Source organism: Girardinichthys multiradiatus, chromosome 3, assembly GCF_021462225.1.
Source record: "Girardinichthys multiradiatus isolate DD_20200921_A chromosome 3, DD_fGirMul_XY1, whole genome shotgun sequence".
Classification (NCBI taxonomy): Eukaryota; Metazoa; Chordata; class Actinopteri; order Cyprinodontiformes; family Goodeidae; genus Girardinichthys; species Girardinichthys multiradiatus.
In genome coordinates, this window is record NC_061796.1 from 47,069,352 (window position 1) to 47,093,891 (window position 24,540).

Below are 24,540 nucleotides of genomic sequence, written 5' to 3' on the forward strand. Positions count from 1 at the left end.
AAATTTACAGGAACGTTTTGGTCCGATTTAATTTCTATATTGATATTTTCAATATGTCTTCTGGAAACTGGAAGGTAGTGGGCGGGGTTAAACGTCAGAGTAACCATATCACTGAAGTCACCTTGTACTTTGACGGTCCGCAGTAAAGGTGCAAAAGTGTCGCCTACTATTTGCGGGCTGACCACGTCGCTGTAACAGTATAGGTGATAGAAACCAGCCTTTATATCTGCCGGAAAAGGAGCCAGTTTTGGTTCAGATACATGAATCCATTCCCCTGGTTTCACGCCCAGCATATAAGCTAGAGTGCAGAAGAAGCGTATTTCATACGGACCGCTTGCTTGAAATATAAATCTCTTGTGAACTCTGCTGTATTTCATGCTGATCCATGCTGAGTTTATCTTTTTGAAAAAGATTTCCATCTCTGTCTCGAGTTGAATAAGGTTATAGTAGCCACCTCTGATCCTTTGTGTATTGATCTCCACATCACCAATCTTCCTCCATTGAAAGTAGGCTACATTATTCGGTAAATTATGCCATGTATGAGGATATGAAATCCCTGCTAATGCAACCAGCCATTGGCTTTCTAAATCAATATGTTGAGCTAAATTTACACAGAAACTTGAACTGGTATTATTTTTAAACACTTCCATGCTAGCATTAGAGGGGAGGGTAACGTAAAAGCCATCATCCTCTACCTGACGGTTCATGATGCTGTGTCAACTGTGAGGTTTAGTGCAAACCTTTTTATACGTTTCAAAGTTCATCAAACTTGATCCAACTGTTCAATTTCTCAGGCCAGTTTTTCCAGCGTACAAAAACCTGTTTGACACCCTTGACAGTGCATCGTTTTAATATTTTTTCCACTTGATTCATCTTGTCCTTAAATATTTTTACTTTTTGAAGTTCCTGGAAAGGTTCCCCGTCCAAATCTTTGAGTTTGTATACAGGAGGAGATCGGGGTATCTGCTCATACATTGTTAGGACTTGAGCAACGGAGGACCCCAGAATGCAGACTAGCAGGCAGCATGACGGTAAGTGAAAAAAGGATTTAATGAATAAAAAACAAAAACTCACTCACGGAGGAGGCAGGAACAAAACAACAAACGGGCAGGCAAGACAGGCATGGCATAATCTAAACAAGACATGAGCATGATCTGAAAGCAAGGCATGAACATCATTTGAAAATGATTCCGCCATGAATAACTAAACAGGTGTGTATTTATGGAGCGTGACCAGGTGAAACAAGAAGACAGATTAACTAGGTGCAGGTGAACCGAATAAAGTTGATTGACAGGACAAAACGTGACTTGAGCAGAATGGAAACTCTTGAATACAAACTAACAGAAACTAGAAAAACATTAAACTAAAGCATAACCAGGAAAACAAACAGAAACTCGTACTCGTACTCGTCGTCTTCCGCTTATCCGGGACCGGGTCACGGGGGCAGCAGACTCAGCAGAGACGCCCAGACGTCCCTCTCTCCAGACACCTCCTCCAGTTCCTCCAGGGGGAGCCCAAGGCGTTCCCAGGCCGGCCGAGAGACATAGTCCCTCCAGCGTGTCCTGGGCCGTCCCCTGGGCCTCCTCCCGGTGGGACGTGCCTGGAACACCTCCCGAGGAAGGCGTCCAGGAGGCATCCGGTATAGATGCCCGAGCCACCTCAACTGGCTCCTCTCGATGTGGAGGAGCAGCGGCTCTACTCCGAGCCCCTCCCGGATGGCCGAGCTCCTCACCCTATCTCTAAGGGAGTGCCCGGCCACCCTACGGAGGAAGCTCATTTCAGCCGCTTGTATCCGGGATCTCGTTCTTTCGGTCATGACCCAAAGTTCATGACCATAGGTGAGGGTAGGAAGGTAGACCGACCGGTAAATTGAGAGCTTTGTTTTTCGGCTCAGCTCTCTCTTCACCACAACGGACCGGCACAGCGCCCCCATTACTGCGGCAGCCGCACCGATCCGTCTGTCGTTCTCCCGCTCCATTCCCTCACTCGTGAACAAGATCCCGAGATACTTAAACTCCTCCACTTGAGGCAGGAACTCCCCTCCAACCTAAAGAGGACAAGCCACCCTTTTCCGGTCGGGTACCATGGCCTCGGACTTGGAGGAGCTGATTCTCATCCCAGCCGCTTCACACTCAGCTGCGAACCGCCACAGCGCATGCTGTAGGTCTTGGCTAGAGGGGGCCAGCAGGACCACGTCATCCGTAAAAAGAAGAGACGAAATCCACTGGTCCCCAAACCAGACCCCCTCCAGCCCTTGGCTGCGTCTAGAAATCTTGTCCATAAAAGTTATGAACAGGACCGGTGACAAAGGGCAGCCCTGCCGGAGTCCAACATGCACCGGGAACAGGTCCGACTTAGTGCCGGCAATGCGGACCAAACTCCTGCTCCGCTCGTACAGGGACCGGATGGCCCCTAATAAAGGGCCCCTGATTCCATACTCCTGGAGCACCCCCCACAGGGAATCACGAGGGACACAGTCGAATGCCTTCTCCAGGTCCACAAAACACATGTGGACCGGTTGGGCAAACTCCCATGAACCCTTGAGCACCCTGTAGAGGGTATAGAGCTGGTCCAGTGTTCCACGGCCGGGACGAAAACCACACTGCTCCTCCTGAAGCCGCGGTTCGACTATCGGTCGGACTCTCCTCTCCAATACCAGGGAGGCTGAGGAGTGTGATCCCCCTGTAGTTGGATCACACCCTCCGGTCCCCCTTCTTATGAAGGGGGACCACCACCCCAGTCTGCCAGTCCAGAGGCACTGTCCCCGACCGCCACGCAATGTTGAAGAGGCATGTCAACCATGACAGCCCCACAACATCCAGAGACTTGAGGTACTCAGGGCGGATCTCATCCACCCCCGAAGCCTTGCCACCGCGGAGCTTTTTAACCACCTCGGTGACTTCAGCCTGGGTGATGAAAGAGTCCAACCCCGAGTCCCCAGCCTCTGTTTCCACCACGGAATGCGTGATGGCAGGATTGAGGAGATCCTCGAAGTACTCCTTCCACCGCCCGATAATGTCCTCAGTCGAGGTCAGCAGTCTCCCGCCCCCAATATAAACAGTGTCGGCGAAGCACTGCTTCCCCCTCCTGAGGCGCCGGACGGTTTGCCAGAATCGCTTCGAGGCCAACCGATAGTCCTTCTCCATGGCCTCACCAAACTCCTCCCAGGCCCGAGTTTTTGCCTCTGCCATATTCCGGGCCGCAGCACGCTTGGCCTCACGGTACCCGTCAGCCGCCTCAGGAGTCCTACAAGCCCACCACAGCCGACAGGACTCCTTCTTCAGCTTGACAGCATCCCTTACTGCCAGTGTCCACCACCGGGTTCTGGGATTGCCGCCGCGACAGGCACCGCAGACCTTACTGCCGCAGCTACAGGCCGCAGCATCGACAATAGATGTGGAGAACATGGTCCACTCAGACTCTATGTCTCCAACATCCCCCGGGATCTGGTCGAAGCTCTCCCGGAGGTGGGAGTTGAATACGTCCCTGGCTGAGGGCTCCGCCAAGCGCTCCCAGCAGACCCTCACTATGCGCTTGGGCCTGCCGAGTCTGTCCGGCTTTCTCCTCCTCCGGCGGATCCAACTCACCACCAGGTGGTGATCAGTGGACAGCTCAGCCCCTCTTTTCACCCGAGTGTCTAAAACTTGCGGCCGAAGGTCTGAGGACACAACAACAAAGTCGATCATCAACCTCCTGCCTAGGGTGTCCTGCTGCCAAGTGCACTGATGGACACCCTTATGTTTGAACATGGTGTTCGTTATGGACAAACCGTGACTAGCACAGAAGTCCAATAACAAAACACCACTCGGATTCAGATCGGGGAGGCCATTCCTCCCAATCACGCCTCTCCAGGTGTCACTGTCGTTCCCCACGTGGGCGTTGAAGTCCCCCAGCAGAATAATGGAGTCCCCGGGAGGGGCACTATCCAGTACCCCCGACAGGGACGCCAAGAAGGCCAGGTACTCTGCACTACCACTCGGCCCGTAGGCTGAAATGATAGTCAGAGACTTCTCTCCAACCCGAAGGCGCAGGGATACGACCCTCTCATCCACTAGGGTAAACCCCAACACGAGACGGCTGAGCTGGGGGGCAACAAGCAAACCCACACCAGCCCTCCGCCTCTCCCTGCGGGCCACTCCAGAGTAGAAGAGAGTCCAACCCCTCTCAAGGAGATGGGTTCCAGAGCCCACGCTGTGCGTGGAGGCGAGCCCGACTATTTCTAGCCGATATCTCTCGACCTGCCGCACAAGCTCAGGCTCCTTCCCCCCCAGCGAGGTGACATTCCACGTCCCTAGAGCCAGCCTAAGCATCCGGGGATCGGGCCGCTGAGGTCTCCACCTTCATCCGCAACCCAATCCTCTTTGCACAGGTCCCTCACGATTCCCCCTGCAGGTGGTGGGCCCACTGGAGGATGGCCTTGCGTCTCTCGTTTGGGCTTGGCCCGGCCGGGTCCCGCAAGGAGCAAACCGGCCACCAGGCGCTCTCCGACGAGTCCCGACCCCAGGCCTGGCCCCAGGGTGGGACCCCGGCTCCGCCGTACCGGGCGACGTCACGTGCCTCAATATTGTGTTCTTCATGAGGGGTTCTTGAACCATTCTTTGTCTGACCCATCACCTAGAACCTGTTTGCCATGGGAGACCCTACCAGGGGCATTTAGGCCCCAGACAACATAGCCTCTAGGATCATTTGAGCACTCAAACCCCTCCACCATGTTAAGGTGGCGGTTCAACAGAAACATGATTCAAAAACTGTGAGAAGCATATCTGAAAAAAAAAAACAGAAACCAAACAACCCCAAATCATAACATACACTGCAAACACTTCATCCGTAAAACTCTGTTTGTATTTTTTGTCAAACACTCCACGGACCTTGGATATTCTGACAAGATCCCCCTGTTTAAACGTTGTCACTGAGTCCCTGCAATATCTGTTGGAGGTAACATCGTACAGATTCTGAAACACTTGAAAGGCATTTTCTGAGGTCACTTCCATAGGGCTCATTTTAATGCTGGAGTGGTAGATGTGGTTGTAGCTTCTAGCTAGGTTTTGCAGGACATCAATGTTCAATGAAATGTTCAATACCGTGTTTCTCCATTAAAACCTTAAATTTATTGTTAAAAAAATCTTTCCCTGCATCAGTCTGAAGTTTTTTGGGGATCTGACTTTCTTTAAAAACTGATTCAAATGCCTTTACCACCTCAGCTGCTGTTTTCCTCTTCAAAACTCGTGCATACGCCCTTTTCGAAAAGATGTCAATGACGGTTAATAAATAATTATAACCGTCATTTTCCTTGGCCAGAGCTTGCATGTCACAGAGATCGGTTTGGAACTGTCTCAATGGTCTGGTGACAATAACTCTGTTTCTTGGGAACTTTATTCTTGCAGGTTTATGTAGAGTATAGGTATCTTCTCCCGATAAAAAATCTTTAACTTTTTCAACCGCAACCTTCTTTCCCGTCTCATCCTGCATAACCCTCCTCAGCCTACGTAAACCCCCAAAACTTTCCGGATTTGAAGAGCTATAATATACTTTCTTCATCAACCGTCTTCCTGCCATCTCTGCCTTATGCTCACTCTGATGATTAGTTGTTAAATAATGAGAAACAAAATACACCGGAGGGTAGATTTATCCCATTTGAATTTTTTGTATTTAATAGTAAAAAAAAGAAAAGCACAATCAGATAATACAGATTAATTCAAACACTGCAATCTTTCAAACAACGCTTTCTGGAAAAGTTATTCTTTTCCAACTTTAATTGTATTTAATAGTAAAAAAAAGAAGAAAAATCAGATAATGCAGATTCATTCAAATACTGGAAAACTATAGTGATACAACAAGTCATCAAACATGTGAGATCAGTTTGTCAGTCCGTAGCACTCTGAAACAGAGTTAAGTTGTTTGAGGTATTTATCTTCAGCCATGCAATCATAAATGTCAGCTATTGCACTGTGGATGCCTTGTACCGATTTCAGTTCATATAAAACCGTCTCTGCAATCGTTTTCACTCTGAAGTCATCTCCTTGTATGCGTCGAAGTATCAGAAGATTCTGAATAGCGGGAACGAGTTTGGGGTTTACGAGTCGTCACACGATGCATTGAAAGTTGTCTTGGTAATACTCCTCCCCCAATACGCTGGCTCAGGTGGTTCGTTATGCTTGTTCATCATCTTGGCACGCGTTGCGTTTCTCATCCGCTTGACGATTAACTCTCTTAACTCTAACCATTGCTGAACAGATGTTCTTTTCCAACAAATGCTGCATGTAAAGTGCAAAGTTTTATGCTAGTATTTAAAACAAACAGTAAAGCACGCCCCATTGGTTTCATTGGGTTATTCAAGGTTTAATGAGGCTTACAAAGAAACCCCTCTACTTTAATTGGTGCTGATGCCATACAGTTTCCTATACCATATTTGTCTTGTTCTATTTATATCATACACACCCCTGTATTTTAATTGGCTCAAATAAGGTATCGCCCCTAATGATGACATCCGATCAAGATGCACGGTTACGCCCTTGGTTACACCCACCTGTTACACCCACCCGTTGCCCCACCCCACCCCCCATGACCCTGTGACCTCCCTCAAGGTCAAAAGGTCAGCTGTCAAAAACCTTGATTAAAGGTTGTAGTATTATCTCTCCTCTTCTCCAAATGTTTTTCTGTTTGACTGTGATTTGCTTTCATGCAGCCTTCCCTGATTGTTTAACCATTTGACACATTTCATTTTGTAACGTATGTTTAGTAATTTAGAGGAACGTAAACGGATCATCGTGTGGACCTGCTGCTGATGCACAGTAGAGCATCTCAGGGGCGTCATGGAAAAACCTGCTTGGTGAGTACTGAGAGCGTAGCAGCCACATCTTAGCAGAACGTCATCCCTTATGAAGAGGTTGGAACACCTCTGTTCCCCTTGCTTTCCCCATTTCTAAAAAATTGGCTTATTAAAACGTTCAGCTAAAAATCATCTGCGCATCAGCATGCATGTAGCCAGGGTCAGCAGGAAGAGGATGGGCACCAACAGGAGAGACACATACAGAAACCAGGGCTCCGGGTACTGCTCCAAATCTGTTGAAAAATACACACCTGGTTAATAAATCACTATCAGCCTGTTAATTTAATCAACTTTGCAAAAGACATTTAGTAGCTTTACCTGTCTAACGTGTCTCCACATTTCTGTGCAAAGTGTCTGAATGAACATTTTAGTAGAAAGAAAAATTAAAAGATGAATAAAAGTTAATAAGAACTCACTGGAAATAACCGGTGAGCACGCTGCAGTTGCATTTTCTCTATCTTCTCCAGCTGCTGAGATAAATAATTATTAAATCACATTATTGTTGCTTGATTTAATTTCTTGATGCATGATTGTTTTTATATAAAACCTTTTTTGTGTTAATCAGACTAAAGAATTCTCACATAACCCACAGGTAGCTTTAATAATTTGATAGATTTTGTGTAGTGGTAGGAGAGATGGCAGCTTTTAGCAGAACAATCATCAGTGATCAATCAAAAACACACAGACATTTTTTTCGTTCCATTATAGTTTAAAGATTTGCTACCCTGAGCTGTAACTGTGACATAAGCCTGCTGAAAGCTTCATCCTGGTCAGATAATTACCCGTTGGTTTGCTGTAAAAGGTGCTGGTAGTTATCAGATCGTCCCTGAGCTGCAGCTGACACTTATATTTCCCTCCACCTCTCACTGAGACAGTCTGAGACAGGGTGACGATCCCCTGGTTCATCACTCGTCCTGCTGCAGAGTCAGAGCTCTGGAGGACGCATCCATCCTTGATGACTGACAGAGCAAAGTCGAAATCCTTGGACATGTTTACTTCGCAGCGGAGCAGGGTGTCATTGTGGTTGGTGAGGTTAAAGTTCATGGTGTCTGAAATGAGATGCAGCTGTGTTAAATGAAGTTTGTTCTTTGTTTCAAATTCCTGATCCCTCTCTTGTCTCTGTTTTGATTAGAAGATGGATGGTGGATGGAGCTAAATCCAGGACCATCCTGAAGGAAGACCTGAGACTGGGGTGGAGGTTCACCTTCGAGCAGGTCCACAGGTTTCAATCAAAGCTGATTCAGGTGCTAGAACGGCCTAGTCAAAGCCCAGACCTAAATCCTAGTGAGAGTCTGTGGTAAGACATAAAAACTGATGTTCACAAATGCTCTCCATACGATCTGAGTTCGAGCTGTTTTGCAAATAAAAATGTCAGTCTGTAGATGTTCAAAGCTGATGGAGACTAACTGCACAACACCTGCAACAGAATGAAAGACTTTGTCTCGGATTCTAAAACTGGGCCTATTTTTTTAGGAGTTTTGTCCTGAACAACTTTGGGCAGATCAACTCAGAAACAGAAACAAGATGATCTTTCTTTCATCAGCATCTAAGTCTCCAGACCCACAACCTGCAGAAAAGCTGTGGTCTGAGCTGAAGACAAGAACCAGGACTCTGGGCCATCTGGAGGAACCAGGATGTTCAAAGATCTCTGTCTCTCTGTGCTCCTTCAAGTAAAAGAAGAAGTCCTGTTGGCCAGTTGGGGGTAAAAGCCTAACCCTGGGATTTAGTTAAACAGAATTATTAAGTGAGATTTTTCTCCCTTTTGATTAAATGAACTGAAACTAAATGCTGTTTATTTCACAGTACGAGATAAAAGACAGATTGATTTTAAGGCTTTCTCTGCATCGTTGTCTGGGCTGTCAGGAAGTGTGGAGTCTGCTGGTGGTAAAATGTGTTTTAAGCATTAATTAACTGACTGATGATTGAATTTGGTTTGATGTGTCTCAACACGTTGCATTCTGGTAAAGGAAACTGGAACATTTTAAACTCATGTTTCTGTCTGTTAACCTCTGCTTTTCCCTCCTGAAGTGGTTTACTGGTGGGATTTCTGCCAGTTAAAACTCATCACTTCTATACAATCCTGCTAAAAACAAACTTCCCATCTGTTTCATTTTGAAATGCAGAGAAATACCCTGTTAAGCCTTGAAAAAGAGGAATCTACCGTAGATGATCAGCATGGTGTTGTTTCCCTTCAGCCTAAAGCTTCCTCTCAGGTTGGTTCTGATGGACAGTTTGCACTCATACGTGCCGCCATCGGACCACTGCACGTTCTTCAAAACAATAGATTTGCTGGAAGACGTTTGGTTGGTTCGTTCTATACGTCCTGCATATTTCCCATCAGAGTTCAGTAAGTGGTGTTTCTCTTCATCTACCCAGTAGAGAACAGGGCTGGTCTGTATCTCCTCATCCTGGGAATCCTGAAGCGCACATGGAAGGAGGACATCATGACCCAGAGGGGCGGTGACCACAGGAGGCTGCTGCACGGTGATCAGAGCAACAGCACCTAAAAAATAACCACACAGATCAGTCTGATGACAGGATGGAGCCTCTGTTTGCTCTTCTCAGAAAGGAGGATGTGAACGTGAGCTGTAATAAACCAAGATGGTCTTATTCTGGACCTTCTGTGGTTTCACACGTTATTTTTTCATGATGAGAAACTAGTTTCTAACTATTGCAGTTCAGTAGAAAGTTGACATCTGTTACACTAAGATCACTTTTAAACAAATTGAAAAACCCCACATGATGATGTTATGGCTTTTTCGCTTCTGATTGGTGAATTCACCACATTTAAATAGAATTTTACCAAAGTCCTTGGGTAAAATGTCCAGATGTAGAAGTAAAACAGTTTGGGATTGAAGCTGGTAGGAGAGAATGAAACTGGGTTCTGTACCAACCTGAGCTGAAAAGCCCCTCAGAGCTCCTGAAAGTTTTAAGGCTAGGCTTAAAACTTTCCTTTTTGATAAAGCTTATAGTTAGAGTGGCTTAGTTTATCCTGAGCTGTCTTCCTTATTTTTTACCTCCGTCTTCTTCCCTCCCTGTTGGTTGGAGTAAGGGGGAGTCAGGTTTAGCCTAAACCGGCTCAGTTATGGTTGAGGTGCAAACACACCCTCCATTTCTGGTACCTGTATGACCCCTTCTCTTTTCCAATGGTTATAATCAGTCTGACAGAGGGAGGTATCCCAATCCTTGTGGTTTTTAGTATAACAATGACCATCAGTGGGACCCTTTGTGGGGTTCCTTGAAACGACATTGTTGTAAATAAGCGCCGTTTAACTAAATAATCTGAACTGAAACTATCTTGTAGTTATGCTGTTATAGGCTTAGGCTGCTGGAGGACATAACGACCACTTTCACCCTCTTCGCTACATTCTCACACTACTCTCCAATTTTGCATTATTTGCTGTTATTTCAGCTTTTAACTTTGTTCTCTCTTTTCTCTTCTTAGAAGCTACACCTGGCCTGACTCTGTGTCTACCTGTGACACCTTTCTGGAGAGAGGCATCGTCCAAGCTTCTGCTGGCAACAACTTAATGCTCACCTTCTACAGATGATCCACATGGCCCTGTCTTTTAGTGTTTAACCCTTTCTCTCTCCTAGACATGGCTACTGACTGAGCTTCTACTGTAACTAACTCTATGTGCTCTCTTTCAGACTCTAACCTTGAAAACTGGCTCAGAGTTTATCTGTTCTTTCTTTCTAGATGAAACAACTAAAGGAGCTACATCCATTAACATTTACTTTTCCTTCCCATAGAAAGTACTCCTGGATCAGTGCTTCTTTGTTCTTTTTGTGTCTCTGCTCTGTTCTCTCAAACCTCCAGTCGGTCGTGGCAGATGGCCGCTCACACTGAGCCTGGTTCTGGTTCTGCTGGAGGTTTCTTCCTGTTAAAAGGGAGTTTTTCCTCTCCACTGTCGCTACATGCATGCTCAGTATGAGGGATTGCTGCAAAGTCAACACCAGTGACTGTCCACTGTCTCTACATGCTCATCCAGGAGGAGTGAATGCTGCAAGTCACTGACTGGATGCAATCTGCTGGGTTTCCTTAGATAGAAAAACTTTTTATCCAATTTGAATAAATAACTGAATATGACTGAACTGTTCAATGGTTACGATTAATTGGAATGGATGAACCTGACTGTTGTGGAGAACCTTGAGACGACATGTGTTGTGAATTGGTGCTATATAAATAAACTGAACTGAATTGAATTGAATTGAATTGAACTGAATTGAATTGAATTGAATTGAATTGAAAGCCCAGCTGTGATGTACGGGGGTGACAGAATCATGCTGTGGGGGTGTTTTACCGAACTAACCTGAGAAAAACAGGTTAGGAACTTTAATAAATGTTGGGTTCATTTGTTTCACAATGATGATAAATAAAGGGTGAACTGTATAAGTTTGTGTTTCAGAAGGTTTGTATTAATTCTTAAAGTAGCTGTGAGTGGTAAAAAGCTTGCTGAGATGAATGTCTCTGGATGTCTCTTCTGTTGTCCTCAATCTGCCGTCCCTCCGTGGATCTTTAAGTTCTGGCTCTGAAACTTTCTCTCTTTATTGCTTATTTGCACAGAGACTATGAAGGGTCAAAGTAACAAAAATTAACTTGAAATGAATTCAAGGTGTGAAATACTGAACATGGTAAAAACCAACTTGTAATTAATATCGCCTTTGTGAAAATTAGAATCTGTGAATTTGGAGGTAATTAAAATGATAGCATGGTAAATATTAATGTTATAAATATTAAGGTTATTAAATTTAACGTTGCCTTGATTTTAGTGCCCCCGTTTTTACCACTTCAGCTTTATCATTCATCGCGGTGTAATTGTGTGAATGCTGAAGGCATTTTGTTGGCCTTGGGGATCAAAGTAATGAGACCTCATTTCATGGTAGGTGAGAGATTGTTCTTGGAAATACGTTCTAGAAGGGCAACAAATAAAGGTTTTCTTAAAATATTCAAAATATCAGATAAAACTCAATGTTAACCCATCAAGTCCTGGAGATTTACTCTCAGCCATTTGATGCATTGCTTTGTCTAACGCTTCAATTTTTAAATCCTCGTCCATTAGGTTTCTAAAATCAGAGTCAATAGTTTCAATAGAGTCCTTAATTTGTACAAAGAAAGATTTGCAATTAGATTCTGAATAATTGGAAGAATACAGTTTACTATAAAATGTTTGAATTGTTTTGTTTATTAATTCAGAGTTATCCTTAACAATACCATTAATTATTCATTTTGCAATTTTCTTTTTGGTCTGTCTCTGTTTCTCAAGATTAAAGAAATATGATGAGTTCTTCTCGCCCTCCTCGATCCAACGAGCCCCAGAACGAATGAAGGCTCCCCGAGTTTTATCAAGAAATACGTCATCCAGTTGAGTTTAAAATCCTCAAGTTGAAGTTGCTCCTCTGGTGATAGATCTTGTTTTCCACATAAATTATTATTATTACCAACAAGTTGAATTTGTTTTTCTCTCCTCAGTTTTGAAGCCCGTTTACTGATCCTAATTGCAGCTGCCCTAACATTAAATCTAAGCCATTCCCATTTAACTCAAGGGTGAAAGTCCCATCAGAGAGATATCCTCAATGAGATTAATAGCTTCTGTACAGAAATCCTTATTAAGCAAAAGGTTGCTATTAAATTTCCACATAAGGGCTGAAGATGGTTTGCATTTTGTCAAAGTGATGAACACTGAGCGATGATCAGTTAAAGGGGATGGTGATATTACACAGCTTATTATACTATGAGGAATTAACCAATAGTCTAACCTAGAACACTGGCCATTTTTGGAGGAATTGAACCAGGTGTATTGTTTTACATCAGGACTTCTTACTCGCCAACAATCTGTCAGATTAATATTGGAGACTAAGTTCACAAAAATATCATTAAGGAGAGGATGTTGCCCTCTAGAGGGGATACGATCAGTGAATTCATCAAGAGCTACATTAAAGTCCCCTCCTATGATAACCTGATCAGTAAAATACTTGAACTTCCATTGTTGGATTTTCTCAACAACATCTGTATAAAATATTTTATTAATCGCTTTACTATTATACCCAAACACACATACCAGAATTATCTTTAGTCCGTCAATTTCCACTAGAACAGTAATCCAATGACCATTTGTGTCACTAATATGCTCCAAGATAGAACCTGGAAACCTAAAAAACAAGATCATAACCCCAGCAGAATGAGATGTGCCATGACTAAAGTAAATTAAATCTCCCCATTGAAGTTTCCAAAATGTTGTTACCTGATTAGATGAGTATTTCTTGTAAGAAAAAACAATTTGCCTTTTGTTCCTTGCAGTATAGAAAAGAAGCCTTATGTTTAACGTTATCTTTTAATCCCCTAGTATTTAAAGATAATAAAGACAACATGGATTAAACAGAATAAATGTGTAAATACCTCGGGAACGATGAGCAGGAATGAGTAAAATAACGTAGGCAATAACTCAATAACAAATAGTGAAAAGCATCATAGATAAGAAGAAACATAACATATCTCGTAGGAGAATAAGGAATAAAATGTAAAATGATTATTCGGGATCCACTCTTTGGTTATCGATGAGAGCATAACCTTCCTTCAGGTACGCACTGCTCCTGGCTTCCTGGACCAATGACCATAACTTGGCTCGGGCGAGTCTGTCCTCTTTGGAAAAGTCCTCTTTGAAGCTGATGTGAAGATCCTTGCAAATCTTCACATCTTTGGACTTCTTCCAGACCTCATCCCGTACAGTGGGCATACCAAACTGTATCATGACTGCTCTAGGTTGGCTGTTGGATGTCGCGGCCTTCCTTCCCAACCGATGCAGTGTCAACCGTGACTCTCAGGTGATCCACGGACATAGGGATAATTCGCGTGTGGATTCCAACGATAAACGTATGTTCTCGTCATCCTTTTCAGGCAGTCCAATCACCCTCAAGATCCATCTTCTCTTGTACCGCGAATGATCTTCACCGCTGGCTTTTATTGCTGCATTTTCATTTTTCAGATGGTCGACTGTAGACTGAAGTTCCAAGATGGCCTTTTTGTTTACCTCAATAGCACTGGTATTGGTCTCAATGCGCTTTTCAATACTTTTCTGATTGTCCACTTTTCATTGAGCTCACCTATCGCTCGGAGGATGGCACTAGCAGAGTCTTCCTGTTGCTCAAGTTCATGCAGCTTCATCATCTTTTTATTTTTGTTTTTAACAGGTGTGTGGTCCCAATTAACTCTTTGTTATTTGGCAGTAAGCGGGCCTTGAGAGTCAGCATTACCTTTATCAATATCTATAGCGATATCCTCATCATCACAAGCCTCCCGAAGGGCTGCTAAGTTATAGTTATGGTCGGACATGCTAACCTAAGCAGAAGAACTCCGACTAAAAGAAGTAATTTCGAAGAAAAGTCACGTGTTAAGAAAAAGAAAAGCTTAAGGTATTCAGAAAGGAGGCTATTTCACTAATAAGAAGTAAAACTCGGCTGGAAAGAAATTAAATGCAGAGCCTGCGAAAAACATGCCACTCACTCCGCCATCTTGGCTCCTCCCACAAATTAAATCATGAAGGCGATAAATGATAAAACGGAAGTGGTAAAAACAGGGGCACTAAAATCAACGCAGTGAGTGAAAACATGCAATGTTAAATTTGATAATATTTATAACATTAATACTATCATGTTATCATTTTGAACCATTCAAGAACCCCTCATGAAGAACACAATATCGAGGCACGTGACGTCGCCCGGTACGGCGGAGCCGGGGTCCCACCCTGGAACCAGGCCTGGGGTCGGGACTCGTCGGAGAGCGCCTGGTGGCCGGGTTTCTCCTCGCGGGACCCGGCCGGGCCAAGCCCGAACGAGAGACGCGAGGCCATCCTCCAGTGGGCCCACCACCTGCAGGGGGAACCGTGAGGGACCGGTGCAAAGAGGATTGGGTGGCGGACGAAGGTGGAGACCTCAACGGCCCGATCCCCGGATGCTTAGGCTGGCTCTAGGGACGTGGAATGTCACCTCGCTGGGGGGGAAGGAGTCTGAGCTTGTGAGGGAGGTCGAGAGATATCGACTAGAAATAGTCGGGCTCACCTCCACGCACAGCGTGGGCTCTGGAACCCATCTCCTTGAGAGGGGTTGGACTCTCTTCTACTCTGGAGTGGCCCACGGGGAGAGGCGGCGGGCTGGTGTGGGTTTGCTTGTTGCCCCCCAGCTCAGCCGTCTCGTGTTGGGGTTTACCCCAGTGGATGAGAGGGTTGTATCCCTGCGCCTTCGGGTTGGGGAGAGGTCTCTGACTATCATTTCAGCCTACGGGCCGAGTGGTAGTGCAGAGTACCCTGCCTTCTTGGCGTCCCTGTCGGGGGTGCTGGATAGTGCCCCTCCCGGGGACTCCATTATTCTGCTGGGGGACTTCAACGCCCACGTGGGGAACGACAGTGACACCTGGAGAGGCGTGATCGGGAGGAATGGCCTCCCCGATCTGAATCCGAGTGGTGTTTTGTTATTGGACTTCTGCGCTAGTCACGGATTGTCCATAACGAACACCATGTTCAAACATAAGGGTGTCCATCAGTGCACTTGGCACCAGGACACCCTAGGCAGGAGGTCGATGATCGACTTTGTTGTCGTATCATCAGACCTTCGGCCGCATGTTTTGGACACTCGGGTGAAGAGAGGGGCTGAGCTGTCCACTGATCATCACCTGGTGGTGAGTTGGATCCGCTGGAGGAGGAGAAAGCCGGACAGACTCGGCAGGCCCAAGCGCATAGTGAGGGTCTGCTGGGAACGCCTGGCGGAGCCCTCGGCCAGGGATGTATTCAACTCCCACCTCCGGGAGAGCTTCGACCAGATCCCGGGGGATGTTGGAGACATAGACTCAGAGTGGACCATGTTCTCTGCATCTATTGTCGATGCTGCTGCCCATAGCTGCGGCCGTAAGGTCTGCGGTGCCTGTCGTGGCGGCAATCCCAGAACCCGGTGGTGGACACCGGCAGTAAGGGATGCTGTTAAGCTGAAGAAGGAGTCCTATCGGCTGTGGTTGGCTTGTGGGACTCCTGAGGCGGCTGACGGGTACCGTGAGGCCAAGCGTGCTGCGGCCCGGGCGGTGGCAGAGGCAAAAACTCGGGCCTGGGAAGAGTTCGGTGAGGCCATGGAGAAGGACTACCGGTTGGCCTCGAAGCGATTCTGGCAAACCGTCCGACGCCTCAGGAGGGGGAAGCAGTGCTCTGCCAACACTGTTTATAGTGGGGGCGGGAGACTGCTGACCTCGACTGAGGACATTATCGGGCGGTGGAAGGAGTACTTCGAGGATCTCCTCAATCCTGCCATCACGCATTCCGTGGTGGAAACAGAGGCTGGGGACTCGGGGTTGGACTCTTTCATCACCCAGGCTGAAGTCACCGAGGTGGTTAAAAAGCTCCGCGGTGGCAAGGCTTCGGGGGTGAATGAGATCCGCCCTGAGTACCTCAAATCTCTGGATGTTGTTGGGCTGTCATGGTTGACACGCCTCTTCAACATTGCGTGGCGGTCGGGGACAGTGCCTCTGGACTGGCAGACTGGGGTGGTGGTCCCCCTTTATAAGAAGGGGGACCGGAGGGTGTGTTCCAACTACAGGGGGATCACACTCCTCAGCCTCCCTGGTAAGGTCTACGCCAGGGTATTGGAGAGGAGAGTCCGACCGATAGTCGAACCTCGGCTTCAGGAGGAACAGTGTGGTTTTCGTCCCAGCCGTGGAACACTGGACCAGCTCTATACCCTCTACAGGGTGCTCGAGGGTTCATGGGAGTTTGCCCAACCGGTTCACATGTGTTTTGTGGACCTGGAGAAGGCATTCGACTGTGTCCCTCGTGATGCCCTGTGGGGGGTGCTCCAGGAGTATGGAATCGGGGGCCCTTTATTAGGGGCCATCCGGTCCCTGTACGAGCGGAGCAGGAGTTTGGTCCGCATTGCCGGCACTAAGTCGGACCTGTTCCCAGTGCATGTTGGACTCCGGCAGGGCTGCCCTTTGTCGCCGGTCCTGTTCATAACTTTTATGGACAGGATTTCTAGACGCAGCCAAGGGCCGGAGGGGGTCTGGTTTGGGGACCAGTGGATTTCGTCTCTTCTTTTTGCGGATGACGTGGTCCTGCTGGCCCCCTCTAGCCAAGACCTACAGCATGCGCTGTGGCGGTTCGCAGCCGAGTGTGAAGCGGCTGGGATGAGGATCAGCTCCTCCAAGTCCGAGGCCATGGTACTCGACCGGAAAAGGGTGGCTTGTCCTCTTCAGGTTGGAGGGGAGTTCCTGCCTCAAGTGGAGGAGTTTAAGTATCTCGGGGTCTTGTTCACGAGTGAAGGAAGAATGGAGCGGGAGATCGACAGACGGATCGGTGCAGCTGCCACAGTAATGGGGGTGCTGTGCCGGTCCATTGTGGTGAAGAGAGAGCTGAGCCGAAAAGCAAAGCTCTCAATTTACTGGTCGGTCTACGTTCCTACCCTCACCTATGGCCATGAACTTTGGGTCATGACCGAAAGAACGAGATCACGGATACAAGCGGCTGAAATGAGCTTCCTCCGTAGGGTGGCCGGGCACTCCCTTAGAGATAGGGTGAGGAGCTCGGCCATCCGGGAGGGGCTCGGAGTAGAGCCGCTGCTCCTCCACATCGAGAGGAGCCAGTTGAGGTGGCTCGGGCATCTATACCGGATGCCTCCTGGACGCCTTCCTCGGGAGGTGTTCCAGGCACGTCCCACCGGGAGGAGGCCCAGGGGACGGCCCAGGACACGCTGGAGGGACTATGTCTCTCGGCTGGCCTGGGAACGCCTTGGGCTCCCCCTGGAGGAGCTGGAGGAGGTGTCTGGAGAGAGGGACGTCTGGGCGTCTCTGCTGAGTCTGCTGCCCCCGCGACCCGGTCCTGGATAAGCGGAAGACGACGGACGGACGGATGTTATCATTTTAATGACCTCCAAATTCACAGATTCTAATTTTAACAGAGGCGATGTAAATCACATGTTGGGTTTTACGGCACTCAGGTTTACCATGTTCAGTATTTCACACCTTCAATTCATTCATCTTCTATACCGCAGGGGGGAGCTGGTGCCTCTCCAGCAGCCTGCGGTCGAGAGGCAGGGTACACCCTGCACAGGTGGTCAATCCATCGCAGGGCAACACAGACACACACAGGACAAACAACCACTGTGGGAGGAAGCCCAAGTACCCGGTGAGAACCCACGCATGCACAGGGAGAACGTGCATTCTAAGTTAATTTTTGTTACTTTGACCCCTCGTAGTAGAAACAAATACTAGACGCTATGTATAGCCTTCACCATGCAATTCATATCCCCACATGGGCCTTTAATAACCTAAAACAGTTAAAATAACAGTAAAACAGCATAGCAAGAAAAAATATCATACATAACATTTAATCTTAAAAGTACCTTAAAACAGACCACAATGAAACAATTGGACCGTTGTAAAACCATCCGTTCTACCGTTGGCTGTTAGTCATGATTACAAAACTGGTCTTCCTTGAGAAGCTGCTTGAGTCTTAATCTGAAAATGTGCTGGTCTGGACCCAGTTTTAACTCCTCAATTATGCTAATTTATCATCGTTCCCTTCATTATTGGTACGTTTCCATTGAAGGAGCAGGAACAGACTGAGTCTTTGTGTCGGAGTGTATCCACTGCAGAACCAGCATCAGCACAGACCTCCACAGAACCTCCAGAAACCACCACACTGCACTGTTATGATTTGGGGTTGTTTGGTTTTTGGTTTCTGGTTTTTTCTTATGTTTTTCACAGTTAAGGTTTTGACTCGTTCTTTTGTTTATTATTATTCTTCTTAGATTTTGAATCATGCTTCTGTTATTTTCCTGGTCATGCTTTAGTTTTGTCGTCTTGTTCATGTTTTGTCAAGCTTGGTTTTTGGATCTGGTTATGCTTTTGCTTCATGTTTTTTCTAGGTTCTGTTAGTTTGTGTTCAAGAGTCTCTGTTTTTGCCGCAGCCACGTTTTGTTCTGTCTGTCAATTAAGTTTATTCGGTTCACCTGCCCAAACTAATCTGTCTCCTAGCTCCACCTGGTTTTCACTCCATATGTATACACACCTGTTCTGTCATTCATTGCGGAAACATTTTCTCATGCTCATGTCTTGTTTTCAGATCATGCTCTTGTTCTGTGATTCACGCCAAGCCTGTTTTGCCAACCTGCCCATGTCTGTTTTTGCCTATCTTGCCTGTCCATTTGTTGTTTTGGTTCCTGCCTCCTTCTGTGAGTGAGTTTTTGTTTTTTTGTAGTTATTAAATCCTTTTTCACCTACCGCCACGCTGCCTGCTCGTCTGCATTCTGGGGTCCTATATCTCGCAAGCCTTAACATGCACCTTTTAATGCCTTTCTGATTCTCTCACTGCTTGCCCTCATCTGCGTCTGTATGCTTGTGTTGTGATGTATCGTTTTCCATACTCTGTGTACTGTGGCTGGACTGGCTGTTAATGTTCTTGAACTGTGAGTCTAAATTGTGAAGAATCAGCAACACTGGTTCCATCTTTGGGTTTGGAGACTTTTCTCGGAAAGTAGGCAAGGATGGGACTGAAACTGTGTCCAAATTAAGAAACAAACTCTGAAAGTTCTTGGGAAAGCCTGGAGAAGTGGTGATGAGAAGGACTTTACCAAAGGAAAGTCCAGCTTCTTGAAAGGAAAATACGAAACAAACTGTATTCACTGACCATCATTGAATTAAAGAGAATTAAAGATTAATCCATGAACCAAAACAGTTTTAAAAGAGGAACAGACACTTTAGAGTTGAAGTTTCAGGTTGCAGGGTTTTAAAGGGCATTATGTTTCACATAATCTGTTTTACCATAAATAGTTGTTAAAACTGAGCCTCTGGGGTTACGATCTGAAACAACGACACAAACATAGAGTGGGATCAGGAACTCTCCTCTCTGGGATTCTCAGATTTATCACAACTGCAGCTTTCAGCAGAATGGCTGCTGTTTATGTGGCATAAATAAGTCCAAATCTTCAGACTGCACATTGAAAAAAGGAAACTGGCATCTGTTGGACCTATATAAGCATATTTAATTACTTTAACAGTATTGTTGCATGAACTGAAAGAAAATGTAATAGTAGTCTGTAGATACTATATTCTATGCAGAGTTTGTATTTTAACATGTTCTACTAATTCTGGGATAAAGTGAATCAGGTGTTTCAGGGATATCGGGTCTCTTAAAAACAGAATGAGGCATCAGGTCACAAAGTTGAAGAGATATCGTAACGTCATCTCCTGCACTGATGGACAGACTTGACTTCGTGTTCAAGAAGAAGATGTTCAAGAACGAATCAAAATTAAACAGGATCTCATCTTGTCTCATCCCTAAACTAAGCACACAGAACCACATGGTGCAGAAACTCACAAGCTACAGAGACACTCTCAGTAAGTTGGTCCAGAAAAAAAAAATTAATTTGGCCATAAAAGCCAAAAACACCAAAAAAGAAAATCCCAGATTCTGATGGAGAGCGGGATTAGTGACTTTTAGCAACCAGACACCGTGGGATTGAATCCCGTCAAACCACCCTTCATCCAAAACGTCACCTTTTCAATGTCACTGGAATTTTAAAATAATATTCTTAAATTTACAGGATCAAATAGTGTTGAAAAAATTACCAAATTTGTAACAACACAAAATATTTAAATTAACACTGGAGTTTGCTGCCAAAGCAAGACGTTTGTGTGCCACTAGTGTCCACCAGTTCTTAAAATTCAAATTTACCATAAAATTACAAACTGATATAAATATAAATAAGTTTATTTGTGACAATTAGATCTGCCCACAGAGAACATTAGAAGCTAAGAGTTTCTCCTGTTTTCTCCTGTGAAATATATGCAGATATTCCCACTACATCAGATGGTCGTCATTCATGTATCGCCGTTTAATTACTTTAAAATGTGGAAATCAAAGTAAAAACATTTTCTTTACTGAAAAAAAACTTTAAAAAATTAAAAACTCGACCTCTGACAGAACCAGAAGAAACCAATGTACTGCTAAAAGCCGATAGATTACATTATTCTGCTAACTACCACCAACAAGGATGCTTCTTAATTTAAATGTTGGAGAGATGCTGAAGACCCCATGATTCTGACTTTTAGACACAGTGAAATAAATCTTTTCTGATCTTCTTTTAAGCGGCTCTAGTTAATGATCTGTTGACATATTTTACCTGAAATCATGAAGCAGAGCTGCAGAAACATCCTTCCACGACAGGTGAAAACCAGCATGTTTCCTCACACACTGCTGGGTCCTCTAGACACAAGAAGTGAAAGAGAACGTCCCTCTTACTTCCTTAGAGGACGGATCGTTTATCTCTTTAAATGAAATGATATCAGTGATTTATTCACCAAACTCAGTCAGAGAGGTGAAGGATTTGAGACAAAATTCAGACCTCAAAAAGAAAGCTGCAAACATCAGAAAAAGACCCACACAGGATGTGGTTGATGTGAGCCCACCCCCTTAAACCGTCTTCTTCAATAAATGAGTCATTTATTTATGAATAATGTCGTTTTTTCCAGCAAAGGTCTCCTGAAGTCCAGTTTGCTCCGTTGAAACCGATCTCTCACTTTTAACCACACCGCTGTCTGACAAGGCCCCTCTTTCCATTGGTCCACCTGAGGATGACGTGTTTCCATGGAAACAGCTCTAGTTCTGATATTTCCGACAACCAATCAGCATCACCCCATAGAGATAACCCTCAAAAGCACAGGTTGTTGAACGAGTTGCAGAAGTGTGCAGACCACTGCTCGCTCTGCAACAGGATGTTTTTCCTCCACTCTGTGAGCACACAGTTTAACACTTACACCTACTTTTAAATAAAAAAACAGGAGCAATACTGATACTGGTACTGAGAAGGTTCCGCCGGTGACATGCTGAAGAGCAACTATGATGGGAATGACAAAATTTAGTCAAATATGATTCAAAATAAGATATTTAGGTTTGGTTTTACAAAATAAAACATGTTGATATGTTTATAGATGGAGTTTTGTATGTATGTGCTGCTGACCCACATCATAATAGAACCTCTTCCTTGTTTTACTAAAGTAATATGAAGGTTAATTTTCACCTCTTATCTCCAGTAAACATTCTGATGCTTGGAAACTGTGCAGACTTTGATCAGCCTTTGAAAGTTTGAGGCGTTTCCTGGACGATGTGTTTGGGCTGTCTTTGTATTCCTGTTTCTGGTTACTTTTTTATTTTTAATTAACTCTTTATTGATTAGAGTACAAATTAATACATTCAGTGAAAAAGTCCTGTTAAAAACAATCAGTGCAGGAAAACAGGAAGTCCATACAGGAGATGAACATTTGAAACAACCAAAATCTCAGTTCTTCTTTCACAATTCTCTCCTTGTTTTCAGACCATATCCTTTTTATTCTTATTGGGTCCCTTTTTAAACAACACATGAACATGGGTTGCTTTCTATGTTAATATTACAGGAGAGTGAATAACTGAATAAATCTCCTAGAGGAGAAAACAAAAAGGAGGGACTTAAACACAAGAAGGACGTCTCAGGGAAATATTCATTTCAATTTCTTCCAGATATCTTCAAATTTGAATTGCTGAAGTCTAAATGAAAACAATTTTTTTCCATCATAAATATATCATACATGATATAATATCATTCAACTAATCTTGGTATGTCAGGTTTAAGCTGTTTTTTTGTACTTGTTTTTCCTGCAGCTAAATTCAATTTTCCTAATAGATATTCAATTTTAACACTCACAGTACTTAAGCTCATAAACATAAAAAGAAGTTCCTCCCAGTAACATGTTTCAAATATAGTGACCAGTTCTGTAACGGTCTTCTGCCAAAAGGAATTTATTTTTGGACTGGTCCAAAACAAGTGGTAATGAAGGGCTTCCTGGGAAAGACACAACCTCCACCAGCCAGAAGAACCTGAATGGCAGTTTGCTGCACTTTTGGAATAAAGTACCTAATGTGACATTTCCACCCAAATGATCTCTATAAGTTCTAGCATGATATCCGCCACTGAAATCCGCAGTATTTCAACCAGGTGTCTTCTGTTTTATGTAGTTGGTATTTATTGTTTTAATCTCATGAAGTCCTCTATAGAGTCTAGAGATCACCTTATATCTGGAGTCTGTCTTATAAGCACTAATGAATATTTGTAAAATATATTTTTGCAGCTCTAGTGGCCTTTATTTTTCTCTTTTTTTGACAGGAAATGGGTAAAAAGGTCACCTGGGCCGGAAGTTGAACTGGAGACTCTGAATATAGGTCGCGTGTTTCACCCCTGCTCCACCACCGTGCCCCACACCTTTAGATTTTTTACCATAGAGCTGTTTAAGTGAAGGCGTACCTCAGGAAATCTAAAGAAATCATTATTATTGAGACTGTTCAGTCTTTCCAACATCTTTAGTGTTGTCTAGTTAAAAAAGGTTCAAAACTCAGGTAAACCAATTTCCTATAACTGGCATCCCTCTTATTTTAGGCAAAATCTGGATCATAATTGGACCATTTCAGGATGTTTGCTTCTTCCAGGGAATCATTTTAGCTATAATATTTAACCAGGTTTTCAAAGACAAGTTGATCCAGTTATTTACTGTTTCCATCAGTCCGCTAATTAGTCTTTAGTCACCTTGCTTGGATTGGCAAAGTCCCACATATGTTTTCATCAGTTTTATTCCATCTTGCTTTATAATCTGGGACACACCAACAACACGGGATCCTTAACTGGGCTCATATGTGGTAATCTTTAAACAGGGAAGTGCCAGTTCATCCCTGTTTTCTGCCAGTTGAAGAGTTTGGAATCTTATCCATAGTTTTTTCTTTCAGATGTAACACGATATCAGTTTATCTTGTTCATTTAATTGCTTGCCATTAATATCAATTGGAACTCTTGGCAGGATGTTAATTTTTACCAATTCGATTCGAGATTCAAAACCTAATATTGGAAAAAGATTCCATCTCTGTATATTTTGCTTTAATTCCCGGTTTAATAAATCAAAATGTTAGTTTTCAGTTAGGTTCGATAAACTGATCAGAGCACCATCTGCAAATAAAGAAATCTTGAGCCCTTCTCCTAATAATTCTATACCAGTAATATTATTAGTTATGTTGTTAATCTGAGGGATCCCCTGGCTTAATGATTCAATAAATAGTACAAATACCAGTGGGCTCAATGGTCAGCCCTGTCTAGTTCCATTTATCTGCTCTATTTATTTTTATTCTGGCTGTTTGCTTTTAAATGATGCTTTAATAGATTTAATGTGTTCTTCTCGACATCTCAGTGTTCAGTCAGGCAAGGATTACAGTATGTAAGCCTATCCTTTTCCTCATGTATGCCTATCTTGTGTCCAGATGCTGGATTCTGTTCTCCAGATTTCCTTGTCTTTGACTTGATTTCCAAGACAGCCGGTTGATCTGGTCCAATAGGGAAGTTGGGGTTTGGGGGCCTTAAGCAGCAGCAGCTTAGTTTGCTTTGACTTGGGCCGGCTCTTCTTCTTGATGCCTTTGCTTTTTCAAGGTGAAAATCATGATGAAAGAAGGCAAGAGACTAATAAAAACATGTAAAATAAAATACTATAAATTAATCATATAAAATGTATTTTTATTAATATTCTATTGATTTAATTCCGGTTGTAAATGTCCACCGCTTAGTGAAGCTAATACGTTTGACAGATGCCTGGAACCCTCAGAGCGGAGGGACAGAACTCCATTACCCATAAACCCTGATGATGACGACGACACACTACGTCA

At 44.6% G+C, this 24,540-nt stretch overlaps 1 protein-coding gene across 5 annotated transcripts; it reads right to left on the bottom strand.

The window, feature by feature from the left end:
- Positions 1 to 5,634: 5,634 nt before the first annotated feature.
- LOC124865370 lies at positions 5,635 to 21,350 on the bottom strand. Of its 5 annotated transcripts, none has more exons than XM_047360393.1 (5): positions 20,987 to 21,350; positions 8,991 to 9,332; positions 7,612 to 7,878; positions 7,148 to 7,183; positions 5,635 to 7,062 (listed from the first exon to the last, which is right to left on the bottom strand). In XM_047360393.1, the coding sequence occupies exons 1-4, from the start codon at positions 21,042 to 21,044 to the stop codon at positions 7,152 to 7,154; spliced, it is 699 nt and encodes a 232-aa protein (XP_047216349.1). In that variant the 5' UTR covers positions 21,045 to 21,350; the 3' UTR covers positions 5,635 to 7,062; positions 7,148 to 7,151. The 5 variants fall into 5 exon arrangements, with proteins under 5 accessions (XP_047216349.1, XP_047216348.1, XP_047216346.1 ...); XM_047360392.1 differs by lacking the exon at positions 7,148 to 7,183 and adding an exon at positions 7,246 to 7,296; XM_047360390.1 differs by having other exon boundaries at positions 7,148 to 7,296.
- Between the last annotated feature and the right edge of the window lie 3,190 nt (positions 21,351 to 24,540).